Here is a 14,958-nt window from a genome sequence, read left to right on the forward strand (position 1 = left end):
TTCCTTGCTAGCCGACTTTGTTGTTCTCTTGGCCTGCATGCTTTGAAATAAGTTGCTACACTAGAAAGAACTCTGTAGCAAAGGTTACGGTTTGAATGAGTTTCTCCAAGATTCACCTTAAATTCAATCCTTAATGGAAAAGAATGAAGAGGAAATGGATGGATTCAGGAAGTGATTAGGTCTTCAGCTCTCTGTGGTTACAGATGCAAGCAGTGCTCATAAAAGACCTGGAGGGAAGGGAGTTCATTGCTTCCGTATCTTCTGCCTCTTGGGCCACAAGGGTATGCACCTGCAAAGTTCAATGCTGGAAGCAGAGAGAGCTCTCACCAGATCTGCATCTCCTGGTACCTCCATCTCGGACTTCTTGTCTCACCCTCAGAAATGGGGGAAACAGCTATGTGTGATTTGTAAACTACCCAACCTAAGGCATTTTGTCATAGCAGCAGGATTGGATCGGCTAGTAAGGAGTTGAATTCACCCACAGTCAATGAAAAACGGAGACCTTCAACCCAGCAGTCCTTAAGGAATTGAATTCTGCCAGTAACTGCATGGGCTTGTCCATGGGTTTTCTCTGGTTGGACACTCAGACCAGAGTGCAGGCTTTCATGTCACTTACATGATGATGGTCTCTTGAGAAGCCTAAAAGCAGAAAACCCAACAAAGCTGGGGCCGAACTCCCGACTCACAGAAATTGTGGCATAATAAATGGGTTTTCAAAAAGTCAATTTTAATTTTCTGTGTCCATGTGAATATCTACATGGTGTCTGTGTGCCACATTCATTCCTGATGCCCATGGAGATGACAAGAAGGAATTGGATCCTCTGGAACGGAACTTAAAGATAGCTATGAGCCACTATGTGGGTGCTGTAAACTGAATGAGGTTTCTCTAGTGGAGCAGTCAGTGTTCTTTTTTTTTTTTTTTTTGAGCTGGGGACCGAACCCAGGGCTTTGCGCTTCCTAGGTAAGCGCTCTACCACTGAGCTAAATCCCCAGCCCACAGTCAGTGTTCTTAACCGCTGAGCCACCACTCCAACCCTTAAATGTGCTTTTTGAATTCTGTTTATGCTAATTTCTTACACAGTAGTAGCAGAACCACTGAGACATAAATGCCAACACTAGTCAGGACAGCCATATTGTTACCAGAGCAGCTATTTTAAATTATTATTTTTCTTATTTTTAAATTTTTATTAATTGAAATTAAAAATGAATTTAATTAAAATGTAATGATACCATTTTCCCCTCCCCTTTTCTTCCATCCAGTCCATCACACATACCCACTTCTGTGTATTCTCTCAAATTTAAATTCATGGTCTCTTTTTCTTTGTTATACACATACACGCACACAGACGCACACAGTTGTAAACAGTTAAATACAGCCTATTCAGTTTGTACAATATTACTTTTATATATATAATTTCAAGGCTGGCCACTTGGTATTGGATAACTAATTAGGGGGATCATCCCTAGGGAAGACTATTTTTTCAGCTTTCAGCTTTCTAAAGTAGCTATTTTTATACCAGATAACATATATTATAGCCCAAAAAAAGATCACTAAAGATTAAGAATACCATTTCACTGGGGCTGGAAAGATGGCTTCGTGGTTAAGAGCACTGGTTTCTCTTCCAGAGGACCCATGCTAAATTCCCACTACCCACATAGTGGCTCACAACTATCTGTGACTCCAGTACCTAGGATATCCCCAGTGTCCTTTTCTGGCCTCCATGTGCACTGCATATGCGCAGTACATAGGCAGACATTCAGGCGAACAGTAATCACACACAGAGAGTTTAACTTCCTCTTCAATGACTTGACTAATGAAGAAAGTGAAGTAAGTACTCAGAAGTATTGGTAGGACTAGGGAGATTTATGTGATTGGCTTTCCTACAACATTGAATCACACAACTGCCGAAGACAGATTAAAGCACCTGAGGGCATTTACCAAGAGAGACATATTCTGGATTATAAAATGAGTCTCAATGAGTTTATAAAGTCATGCGAAGTAAAATTTGCAAACACTATTGGTTAAGTTGGGAGGTAGAGGTGAGTGGATCCTGTGTGTTTAGGGTCAGTATGATCTGTCTGAAGAGTTCCAGGTCAGCCAGGGCTACACAGTGAGATCATGTCTCAATGAAATAAGAGTAAAAATAGTATATGGGAGGGCTTGTAGTATATAAAGATGATATATAGGGGGATTTGTAGTATATAAAGATAGTATATACGGGGACTTGTAGTATATAAGGATAGTATATATGGGAAGGCTTGTAGTATATAAAGATAGTATATAGGAGGATTTGTAGTATATAAAGATAGTATATATGGGGACTTGTAGTATATAAGGATAGTATATAGGAGGGCTTGTAGTATATAAAGATAGTATATAGGAAGATTTATAGTATGTAAGGATAGTATATATGGGGACCTGTATATAAGGATAGTATATAGGAGGACTTGTAGTATATAAGGATGGTATATAGGAGGGCTTGTAGTATATAAAGATGGTATATAGGAGGGCTTGTTATATAAGGATAGTATATAGGGGGATTTGTAGTATATAAAGATAGTATATAGGGGGATTTGTAGTATATAAGGATAGTATATAGGAGGATTTGTAGTATATAAAGATAGTATATAGGAGGGCTTGTAATATATAAGGATAGTATATAGGAGGGCTTGTAGTATATAAGGATAGTATAGAAGAGGGCTTTTAGAGTCCTGTAAGTCTACATTTGAAAAATAATATTCAAACCAATGACATCAGCATATGTTTAAATACATTTTAAAAAGATAAGCAAATGAAACTCAATGCCAGCAAGAAAGGCAAACAGCAGAAAACTCTGCAGGGATCAGTGAAACAGAGAACAGAAAAATAGTAGAGAGGAGAATAAGAAAAAATACCAGAGAAGTTCAGTGAAATCACAAAACTGATGGTGGCCTGGAAAAGTCCAACATCATGGGTGAGGAAGGGTCAGTGAGATCAAAAGGAAAACTGATAGGGTGGGATGCACCCCAACATCATGAACGAGAGAGGCGATACAACAATTTACAGCCAGTATTAAAAATAAGAGTCAACCTCATGGCAGCAAATTAGACCACTTAGCTGAAAGAGAAAAGGCTCTATGAAAGCTTGCTTCAAAAGAGAAATAACCTACCTCTATAGGAAACAACATGAGTTTATAGTTAGAAACCTCTCACCATAAAAAAGCCACACCCGGATGGCTTTGGTGGTGAACTGCACCAAATACCCGGGACAATCTAAGATCTTCTTAAATACAGAAGGGCGAGGAGGAGGGATTGCTTCTCACTTGATTACTGACGTTCGATCACTGAAGGCGCATATGGGGCGAAGATGGTGTAAGACAATCATAGACTAATAACTCTCAGGAAAAGAAGTGTGGGTATTTAAAAATATTATAGCAAATGAAAACCAGGTATCTATCCATTTATCCATTCATCCAACCATCCATCCATCCATCCATCCATCCATCCATCCATCCATTCATCTAACCATCCATCCATCCATCCATCCATCTAACCATCCATCCATCCATTCATCTAACCATCCATCCATCCATCCATCCATCCATCCATCCATTCATCTAACCATCCATCCATCCATCATCCATTCATCTAACCATCCATCCATCCATCCATCCATCCATCCATCCATCCATTCATCTAACCATCAATCCATTCATCTAACCATCCATCCATCCATCCATCCATTCATCTAACCATCCATCCATCCATCCATCCATCCATCCATCCACCTACCTATCTATTTGAATTTAAATAATTCAGGAGTAAGTTAATCTCAGGAATGCAAGGTTGGTTCTCCCATTTCTCAGTGTTAAGAGACAAAGCAAGGGTCATGTGATCATTTCCACACACATGTAAACATTTACAGTCAGGTGGTGGTGCACACCTTCAATTCCAGCACTCAGGAGGCAGAGGCAGCTGGACCTCTGAGTTCGAGACCGGTTTGCTCTACAGAGCAAGTTCCAGGATGGCCAAGGCTATACAGACAAACCCTGTCTCAAAAAACCAATTTTTATTTTATAGAACTCGATGTTCATATACAGGATATGTCCATATATAATATAATACAAATTCTCAATGACCTAAGAAGGAGTGCTCCATCTTTGAAAAAGGTGACCTACAAGAACTTCTTAATGCTGAAAGACAATGAATGTTGTGCTCTAAGACGAGGAACAAGGAGATGGACTCTTCAACTCTTTCCTTCAGAACTATGCCGGAGGATCCAGTCAACGAAACAAGCATGAGAATGCTCGTTCAGAATGCAAAGGAAGCAAAACTGAGTTTGTTTGCAGATGACGTAGTTAATTGTCTGCATAGGAATCCCATAGAATTTACAGTCTTTAGAGAAACCAGTGAGTCCATTGAGGCAGAAGGTGGCAAGCTCTTTATACAGAGAATAAAATAAAAATAAAAATAAAAATAAAAATAAAAATAAAAAATATGGCAGCCACACAAAATCAGAGATTAGAATGAAAATGCTTTCTACAGTGGCATCAAAACTATGAAATGTTAATATCTTGTCATAGTTGTGTTCTAGTTTCCTTTCTACTGCTGAGATAAAACACTCTAACCAAGGCAAGGAAGGGCAGGAAAGGGTTTATTTGGCTTATACTTCCAGTCACAGTCTTCCATGGAGGGAAGTCAGGAGAGGAACTCAAGAAATAACTTGAAGCAGAAACTATGAAGGGATGCTGTTTGCTGCTCACTCACAGGGTCATGCTTGGCTGTCCTTATATGTGGATCAGGACCACTTTTGTAGGGATGATACCTCCCACAGTGGACTAGCCCCCCGCCCCTGGTAAGTTAATGGTCAAGTCAGGGCCTGTATCAATTAACAGTAAAGACAATCATCCACAGACATGCCTGCTAGCCTTTGTGTGATCCCTCAACTGCGAGTTCCTTCTCAGGTGACTCTAGGTTGTGTCAAGGTGACAGTTAAAGGGCAGTAGACATGGGGGGAGGGGCGTGTTTGTGGTCAGCTCTCAAATAGCTGAGGCAGGAAGATCATGAATTTGAAGCTAGCTTGAGTTATACAGCAATACCCTCTCAAGACAAATGTGTGTGCGCGCGTGTGCGTGTGTGCATGTGCATGTGCGTGTGCTTGTGTGTGTGTGTGTGTGTACATATGAATAAGAAATAAATCTTATACAATATTTGCAAACCCCAATGCACAGAAAATTACAAATCACAGTTGAGAGAAACAGAGAGGATCTAAATAAACTGAAGGGTGAATTGTATCCAGACATTGGAAACCAAAACCTAAAGGTTTGTTTATGATGCTTTCTCTCTCTACACTGATGCATATGTTCATGGCAGCCCCAGTCAAAACCGAGCAGAAGTTGACCAACTGAACAAAAGATGCAAATGACATGCAAATGAGCTGCAAAACAACTTTGAAAATAACATTTGTGGGCTTAGTCTTTTTTTTTTTTAAGTTGAAATTTTATGTACATTGGTGTTTCGCCTGCATGTATGTCTGTGTGAGGGTGTCAGATCCTCTGGAACTAGTATTGTAGACAGTTGTGACGTGCCATATGGGTGCTGGGAATCTGTCTCCTTCGGAAGAGCAGTCAGTGCTCTTCACCATTGAGCCGCCTCTCCAGCCGCTGAGGGCTTACTCTTATCTTAAGTTCTATTGCAGTTATAATAGTCAAGGCAATGTTGTATTGGGGGGACAATAGATGAATAGATAGATCCTTAAGGGAATGGCTCTTCTACCCTGGCCACCTTGTGTGGCCAAATTGACCAACTGTATGACTGACTGCCAAGACAGACTCTTAGTACAACATCCTGCTATCTTCTTGAATCCTTGTAGGAGCCACTACAAAGCCACTTGCCTCTCTGATGGGTTCCTGTCCCTTCCTGGGTCCTGAGGAGTCTTCTCTACTCATTTCCACAGAACAGTGCTACAGACGAAAGCTGCTCAGGGGAGGGAAGCTTACATGTGGTTGCTTGCAGTGAGACATCCTTCCATTCACATGGGTGCCGTCTACCTCTTTGGTCCAGGATATGAGATAAGGACTCTGTAAAGTTACCACGGCAGCTTTTCCTCTCAGTGTTGATGCAACAAATTGGCTTGTTGGGTTATGACCAGTTAAACCAGGAAGGCTGTGTCTTATCTTGTGTGTACTTGGCAAGAGAGTCTAGAAATGATGTCAGATATGAATGACCACTTGATTAGCATATGTGTGTGTGATTGTTTGTAGAGACCAAAGGTCAACCTTGAGTGTTCTTTAGGAACTGTGTGTGTGTGTGTGTGTGTGTGTGTGTGTGTGTTTTCTGTGTAGCCCTGGCTGTCCTGGAACTCACTCTGTAAAACAGACTGGCTCGAACTCAGAGTTCCACCTGCCTTTGCCTCCTGAGTGCTGGAATTAAGGGTGTGTGCCACCATTGCCTGGCTCCCCACCTCCTTTTTTGAACAGGGTTTTTTACTAGTCCAGAAGCCCACTGAGTAAGGCTGGTTGGTCAGTGAGCACTAGGGAGCCATATGCCTTTGCCTCTCTAGTACCAGAAGTATAAGTGCATGTTGGAACATTTGGAAGGAAGAAAGGGAAAAAGGTTTTATAATTATATTATAATTTCAAAAAATAAAAGAGATAATTAAGGAAAATAAGTGCATGCCATTATGCCTGACTTTTAAATATGAGCACTGATGGTCAAGGCCTCAGTCCTGATTAATTGATTTTTTTTTTTGGGGCAGTTTGCAAAGGCAAGGGAGTGGAGAAAGGAAGGGGCTTTGACACCAGCAGGTTTGACCCACTCCTGACGCTGTATTTCACACCACAGCATAAACTCAGCACGAGAAACGAATGATCTAAGGGGTATACACAGCAGTATGGGCGTGCCTCAGAGTAAATACATTGAGGAGAAGAAACCAGAGAAACCCCCCTGCTGAACAGTTGGAAAAGCAAAGTCAAAAAACAAACTAGTGACTTTGCGCGTTCCTCACAACTTATTAAGAAAAGAACTCACAATGGGTTACATTTTTTTTTTTTTTTGAATCAGCTCAGTCCTGACATATGATAGCAGGTCACAGTGCTGTGAGGTGCAACTTGCTGGGGGGATCTACAAAGTGAACTGTGATCTCTTTGTTTGTTTTTTCCCAGACAGGGTTTCTCTGTGTAGCCCTGGCTGTCCTGGAACTCACAGAGATCCACTCGTCTCTGCCTCCTGAATGCTGGAATTAAAGGCATGTACCATCCTGAGAGGCAGCAAAAGGAGTTTGGTTCCCTGGGATTTAGATCAGAAACAGAGGCCCACTGGGAGTTCACTGCAGGGGGAGTGGATCTAACTCACCCTAGGCTAATGTCAAAGAGTCAGCACCCCCCTGCAGCCAGCTCTGCAGAAACTTTCAGGTCATTGGCAGCTTTTTGTCTAGTCCAGTGTCTGGAGAAACAAAGTGTCTGGGGTTACCTTGGTCTCAAAGTTACAACTCAAGGTAGTTACAGTCTGGGCAAAATGAATCCATACAGATCTTATTGTAGGATGACTGTAAGATTTAAGTTAGTAGACAAAACAGAGAAAACCTCTGTGAACTTGGGTCAGGCAAAGAAATTCTAGATAAAATAGCCCAGCACATACTCCGGAAGAGTAAATTTGGCGAATTGAACTTTATCAAAAGGAAAAAACTTCTATTCCTCATAGATACTGTTAAGAGAAGAAAACAGGGGGCTGGGGATTTAGCTCAGTGGTAGAGCGCTTACCTAGGAAGCACAAGGCCCTGGGTTCGGTCCCCAGCTCCGAAAAAAAAAAAAAAAAAAAGAGAAGAAAACAGAAGATGGAGGCTGGGAGATGGTTGGGCCTTGTACCTTCAATAGATAAGGAGACCTGGAGGTTTTAATAGGAAAACAACGGAAATTAACATCTGAGCAAAGGATCTGAAGGGATAGCTCACCCAAGAAGATACTGGGAAACAAATCCAGATCGAAGCTACAGTGCTTTACTTCTCCGTGACTGCCCGTCTCCAACTCGAATGCCCACGTGGTTAAAGGGAACGCAAAGTGTACAATAGTTAACTTCTTACTCTCATCAGATTGGCTAGCTATTGTGATGGTAGATTTATCCAAAAGTAATAAAGGTTTATAAAAAGGGTACAACTCTCTGGGATATTTGATTTGCAACAACCCCAAACTGGAAACAACCAAATGTCTTTCCTTATTTTATCTGTCTGTCTGTCTGTCTATCCATCAATGGCAGTAAGTAAGATTCAACTCATAGCCGCACAAATACTAGCAAAGTGTCCTACCCTGAGCTACATCCTTTCAGGGGTTCAAATGTCTTTCTTTCAGTTAGGAATGGATAAAATACACCGTCGTGTACCGACACCGTGAAATATTAGCGTGAAGAGGCAACGGACCATGGAATATCCGGGACAACATGGACGTGTCCCAGAAGAATTATGTTGAGAACAAGAAAGTAGACAGCACATTTTTGTTGTTGATGCTTTGTTGGTTGGTTGGTTGGTTGGTGTTTTTGAGACAAGGTTCTTTTGGGTAGCCCTGGCTGCCCTTGAATTCACTCTGTAAAGCAGGATGGCCTCCAAATCAAGATGCTGGGAGTCAGAGGGCCCCTCAGGCACCTCCACTCCGGACCTGGCGCCTAGCATCCCTGCCTGCTTGCTGCTCCAAGCAAGGCAAGGGTTGGAAGACCCTGGTAATTTTGGGCATGTGGGGAGCAGCAGACTCCAGCGAGATCCAACTGTGGGTGGGGTGATTTTATGTTATCGCTTCTACAGAGAAAGCAGCCAAGCAATTATAAAGCAAGAGAAGGACCTAGAACCTTTGAAAAGAAATGTTGGGATGACACAAGACTGGCAGGAAAAAAAAAAAAAAAAACAACCCACCAACAGTAGCACCAAGGTTGCTGGGGCCCCTTAGATCCTTTCCATCCCAGGCAGCGCGACCCGGGAGGATGGAGTCCTTGCGGGCCTCGGAAGCTCCCGCCCGAGAAGCTAACCATTTATGTCACACTGTGACAATTATTCTGCATAAAATTATCATTAAAAACCCTAATTTTTCAGCCTCCAACCCCGCCAGTGGCCTTTTAGCATTCTTCAGCCCGGCGTCTGCAGGCCGTGATCAGAGGCTCATTACCGCGGCGTGGCGCCCCGCGCGCTCGCAATCAAGCGCTAATTAACCCGCCCGGGGCCGAGCCGGCGGGGCGGGGTCAGGGAGGGTCCAGCGGCCGGTGGGGCGGGGTTCATGGTCTGGGGATTAGGGTCAGACCTCAGACTGAGCCCAGCATGGGCCTGAAAGATCCTAGCCTGGGGCTGTGGGTCAGGATCACTGGCCTGGGAATTAGGGTCAGAATTCCAAGCCTGGGGACCAGGATCAGGGTCTCTGATGTGGAAAGTAGATTTAGGGTCCTGGGCTTGGAGACTAGGGACAGACGGATGTCTGGCCTGAGGACTAAAGTTATAATGCCAGGTTTGGGGATGAGAACACATAGATCCTGTCCTGGGGACCAGATTCAGGAAATCGCCCTCTTGGGGGATAGGGATAGACAGATACTCAGGCTATGAAGTGGAGTCAGGGTCCCTACCTGAGTCAGTGGCCTGGGAAAGGAGCAATTATGGACCGGGGTCCAGGATCACGTGGCCAAGGGCCAGACTTGAGTCTAGGTCTGAGACCCCCTAATCTGGGTCCCTGGACCAGTCCGCGATGTGGGGGCGCTTCTTACCCAAGCGAGGCTGGTGTGCGGCATAGGTGCAGGGGTGCCAGGCCCTCCGAGCTGAGCAGATCTGGGTCTGCTCCGTGCTGCAGCAGCAGCCGAGCGCAGGCAGTATGGCTCCCGAGACAGGCCTCATGTAGGGCACCACGACCTCCGGGGCTAGCATCCGGGTCAGCTTTGCGACTGAGCAGGTGTCTCACGCAGGACTCGTGGCCGTGGGCCGCAGCGATGCACAGCGGCGTGGTGAGCTCCCGCTTGTACTCCAGGGTCCAAAGGCCTGGTAGGGAAGGGGACAGGTAGGGTATAAGGTGAATGGGGCAAAGGAAGAACCGGGGGTGGTGGTGAGCAGTTTGCTGAAGCTGGAGCATGAAACCACATCTTAGAGCTAAGTACCAGGTGCATGTGTACGAGAGTCACTTAGAAGTATCGTTAGCGATGTATACCCCAGACAGAGAGCAAAGACACAAGGAGGAAAAGACAAGATCCATGGAGAAAGAAAAGGAAGAGGTTGGAAGCGCTACAACAGAGAAAGGTTGTGACATAGGGACGTGGGGAGGTTGGGGAGGGACTGGAAATCTTGTCGGAGTTAAAGGCCAGGAGGAAGAATGGACGGGATAGGATGTATTATGCATGCATGTATGTATGTATGTATGTATGAATATATATATGTATATGTGTATGTATGCATATATGTATGCGTGTATGTGTGTATATGTATATATGTATGTATGTGTGTATGTATATATGTATGTGTGTATGTATGTATGTATGTGTATGGGAGGGATTTTTCCGATGTGGGGTTTGGGGAGGGACTGGAAATCTTGTCAGAGTTAATGGCCAGGAGGAAGAATGGACAGGATAGGATGTATGTATGCATGTATGTTTGTATGTGTATGTATATATGTATATGTATGTATGCATATATGTATGTGTGTATATGTATGTATGTATATATATATGTATGTATGTGTGTGTATGTATCTATGTATGTGTGTATGTATGTATGTGTATTGGAGGGATTTTTTTCCAATGTGGGGGGTGGGGAGGGACCGGAAATCTTGTCAGAGTTAATGGCCAGGAGGAAGAATGGACAGGATAGGATGTGTGTGTGTGTGTGTGTGTGTGTGTGTGTGTATGTAATCCCAGTGCAGAAGAGCTCTCTTTCAGACTCTGGATTGGGGGTGATTGAGAGGAGTGGCTGTGGAATTTTCCAGGATCTAGTCTTTGTCGCCTACCCCTTTATCATTAAAAAGAAGCAAACAGACAAATCAGACCCCATCAAGGAAGCCTGCTAGAGAAGAAGACAAGGAAGAAATTGAGTGTTTTGGGAAGTGGCGACTATAGAAGGTGGCTTTCATGCAGCTGTCCATGGTCAACACAATTCTGCTCTCTCTCTCTCTCTCTCTCTCTCTCTCTCTGTGTGTGTGTGTGTGTGTGTGTGTGTAGCATTGCTCTTTCTTGATGGATGAATGGGCAGGTGCTGTGTGTGACTTCTCTGAACACTTCTCTGCTTTCATGAAGCGGGGGCAAGGTTGTTAGTGGCCAGGAGCACCTGTGTGTGTGGGTGTCCCCTGTGAATACCATCAAGGGACAGGCACTCACATGGGGAGAGGACTTTCTGTAATGATGGAAGAATCGATAAGGTGGCTGTAATGAGCTGCCCAGGGGACCCTTTTTGAGGCCAACCTCCTTCCTGGGACCCATGCTGGGCTGTTTTGAAAGCCCACACTCATTAATTACCTACCTGCGTGTGGCTGAGAATCCTAGCCTGCCGCTTGTCCCAAAGGCCCAGCTTGGAGCTAGCTGTTTGCTCAGTGGGCAAAGTGAGGGAGGGATTGTCACCACTGGTTAAAGTGACTCTACTCAGAGGCTCAGGGATTGGAAGCTGGGGGTAGAGGTCTGCCTGGGTTTGGACTCTTTTCTAGGGAAGACAGTCTGATCATGGGATGGGTTGGGCCTTCCTGAGAGAGTGGGCCCTCTGCTTTCCTCAGGTACCATATCTTGGACCCCTACTTTGGTGCATTTACCAAGATACAGCATTTGCTTTTACTTGTCCAGAGTCTTCAAAGTTCCCAGCCTCCTCTGCTGCTTCCTCCTCCCCTCCCCCAGTTCTGTATGCCCACCCCGATGAGTCAAGACTTCCTAGGTCCTGGGCTGATGATGGTCCTTCATGCCAACAAGAAACCTTAACTTCTGGGCTGGGGAGATCCCTCGGTTGGGAAATCATTTGCTATGAAAATACAAGGACTTGGGTTTGATCGCCAGAGTTCACATACAAAATCCAGGTGTGGCGGCCCATGCTCGCAACCCCAGTGCTGGGAGATGGAAGAACCTTAGGCCCACTGGTTAGCCAGCCTAACCTAGCACACCAGCCTCAGGCTTGTGAGAGACTCTGTTTCAAGAGTCAATGTTCCCAGGGGCTGTTTCTGCTCTGGGGAGTCAGGTGACTGGGGGAAAATTACCACAGAATCCAGGTATCCCTGAGCCCCTGCCGTCCTGGTCCTCACTGAGCTCAGGTTGTACTAACCGGAACTGTCGCCATTTCCCTGGTCCTCTGCTCTCAGCAATGCTAATGTCCTGCCCTTCGGATGTGATCTGGAAAGAGTGTGGAGCATGAGGGTCAAAAGCCTATGGGGTACGGGGACTAGATTTTTGACAAGATGAAAAAGACAGGTTAAACTAACATCCTAGGGTTTGCCATTTGAGTACCCGTGAGTTCAGTGTTGGGTAGCACGTGATTTAAAAACTGAACAGGGGTTGGCATTCAAGCAGCTGACATTCTTGGTCTGGGACAGATGATGCCCAGAAGGTCTCACTAGGAGCTGGTGGTTGACACCTTCCAGTCAGCAGGCTTCGTGCTTGTTACAAACAGGACAGTTCTTTGGCAGTGTTTGGGTAATCCCTCTTGCTCGTGAAAGGATTAAACAGAAACGTGTTGATAAAGAGCCAACTTTCCACATTCTTAGCCTGCTAGAGCTCCCAGGTTAGGACTTGGGACACTGGTCACAGATCCTCACATTCCTATGGTCTGGCAGAGCTGTGGTGGGTGCCTAGCACAGGCTCTCAGCCCTAAAGCCTAGGTACATCTGGGTGTCCCAGCACAGAGCAGCCACATCTGAGGGTCAGGAGTGTGCCCTGACACACACAGGGACTATGGACTTATTTCCGCTTTCTTGTTTTGAGGCTTCTCTAGGTTCCAAGAGAAGGGTCCGCTGCAAGCCGGTGGTCTTCTCTCTGTTGACACTGGGTTGTAGGATGCTGTACACACTGCTAGTGGACTGTGGCGTTCCGTGATTCACAGAACGACCTCACACAGAGCTTGGTGTCAGAGGTCAGCCTAATCTTAACTCCCCAGCTGCCAAGATCAACAGCTAAACCAGGGCTTTGCTTTCAAGGTAAGAGACGCATCCAACACCACTAGCTGGGTGCTTCTCACCCACCATTTTCCCTTCGGTATCTCATCACCCTCCAGAACCAGTTTGCTTACAGACCCCCTTTGTTATTCTCAATCCCCAAAGGCAGGATCTGTGGATTCTCCCTTCAGGAAGGATGCACACATTTCCACAGGGTTAGTAGAAGCTTAAAGTGGTACAGTAGAGCTTTAGAGGGACCAGGGTACCTGAGAGCCCAAAGGTGGCCAGGGATGTCACCTGCCATTCCATCTCTTCAGTACTGATCTCGAACACCACGTTGGCATCCCAGAAGCACTGGTCCGTGAGGGACTGAATATGGTCCAGGTCTCCTGCCACCAGCGCAGCGTGGAACTCAAGCTCAGGAGTCCCAGCTCTGATTTGAGGCTCTTTGCTCATCTTCTGGAAGATCGTCAGTTTTCTTCCAGCTGGCTCTGGTTGTCTCTCCATCACAGGGCAACTGATTTCAGAATGGGTTCTTCAGCAGGGGAAGACGGCCTTACGGAGAGTGGGCTATTTCTATTGTCATTACTCCATTGTCCTCCACTTGGAGCCCTGTGACAGTGTATTTATAACTCCTATGGGCTCTGATGTGATAATGGTTACTTGATACGACCACGGTCATGTGACCACCGAGATATCACCGTGTCCTCTCACCCATGTGATTGTATGGATGATAACCCCAAAGGGGGGGAAAATGCTTCTTCCTGTCTTTGAGCTGCTGTGCACAGGCAGACACCAGCCACAAGCATTCCACCTGACGGACAGACCGGGCAGTTCTTTTATTTACTGTTTGGTCAGGCGACCCCAGCCACACACGAGGACTGGTGCCAAGGTCTAGAAAGCGGCCAAGGTCATGCAATGCTTGGCAGGGTTAGATTCTCTGAAAGGAGGCTGTGAGAAGCCATCGTGGTGGGGAAGCCGAAATTGTAGTGGAGAGCTCAGGATGTTGGAGATGCCAGGACCATTGGATGCCCACAGAGGAGGGTTTCAGACACATAGTAGAGCTGGCCCAAGAGGACCAATGTGGCCTGCAAACAGCAGAGCTGGAGGGTGGGACTGGAGCTCGGGCAGAAGATAGGGGGCTACAGGATGTGGTATTTGGTCCTGCTTTGGCCTGGTCCTTCATTGTATGCCTCCCTTCCTCCTTCTCAACCTCTGTTCCTCCCTCCCTTCTTCCTTTCTTTCCTTCCTCCCTCCCTTCCTCCTTCTCAACCTCTGTTCCTCCCTCCCTCCCTTCCTCCCTCCCTCCCTCCCTTTATTCCTTCCTTCCTCCCTCCCTCTCTTCTTCCCTTTCTCTCCTTTGGACTTGGGGATGTTTACTCTGTGCCATTGGATATTGGAAGAAGGAGACTTGCTTTTATATTTTACAGAGGCTCGAAGTTAAGAGCTTGCCTTGAGGGCACGTGAGTTGGCTCGGCAGATAAATGCTGGTTCGATACACCTGACAGCCCCGAAACCCCCAGGAAGGTAGACAGAGAGAAGCGACTCCACAAAGTTGTCCTCTGACCCCCACATACCCCCTGACACACAAACACAATCTGAGTCTCAGATGAGAATTTGAATTAACTTGAGGTTAGTCTGGGTCAATCTCTGTCCTGTGGTGTGTACGCACGTGTGTAGGTATGTGCGTACATGTGCGCGTTAATGATTACTCTCTGTTTTATTTCTAGAGTCAGTGTCTTTCCACTAAATTCAGAACTCACTAATCTAGCTAGTGTAGGTAGCCAGCTTACCTGGGCTATCCCCCTCGCCCCCATCTCTGCTTTCTCAATACCAAGACTGCATGCAGCCCTCATGCCTGCCTGGCTTTTCTGTGGGCATCTGGGGATCCGAACGCAAG

At 45.7% G+C, this 14,958-nt stretch overlaps 1 protein-coding gene across 5 annotated transcripts in view; it reads right to left on the reverse strand.

Annotated features, from left to right (window-relative positions):
- Window positions 1-14,958, reverse strand: part of Asb18 (ankyrin repeat and SOCS box-containing 18) — a 64,592-nt gene that overhangs the window by 30,098 nt on the left and 19,536 nt on the right. For 3 of the 5 annotated variants that reach the window (XM_039083755.2, XM_039083757.2, XM_063267314.1), the window contains exon 2: window positions 9,715-9,982. In XM_039083755.2, the coding sequence (XP_038939683.1) occupies window positions 9,715-9,982 (268 nt within the window). Of the gene's footprint in view, window positions 1-9,714; window positions 9,983-13,324; window positions 14,340-14,958 lie in introns of those variants that run through there. The other 2 variants (NM_001108231.1, XM_039083756.2) reach the window with 2 other exon arrangements.

The sequence above is a fragment of the Rattus norvegicus genome, chromosome 9 (assembly GCF_036323735.1).
Source record: "Rattus norvegicus strain BN/NHsdMcwi chromosome 9, GRCr8, whole genome shotgun sequence".
Taxonomy (NCBI): domain Eukaryota; kingdom Metazoa; phylum Chordata; class Mammalia; order Rodentia; family Muridae; genus Rattus; species Rattus norvegicus.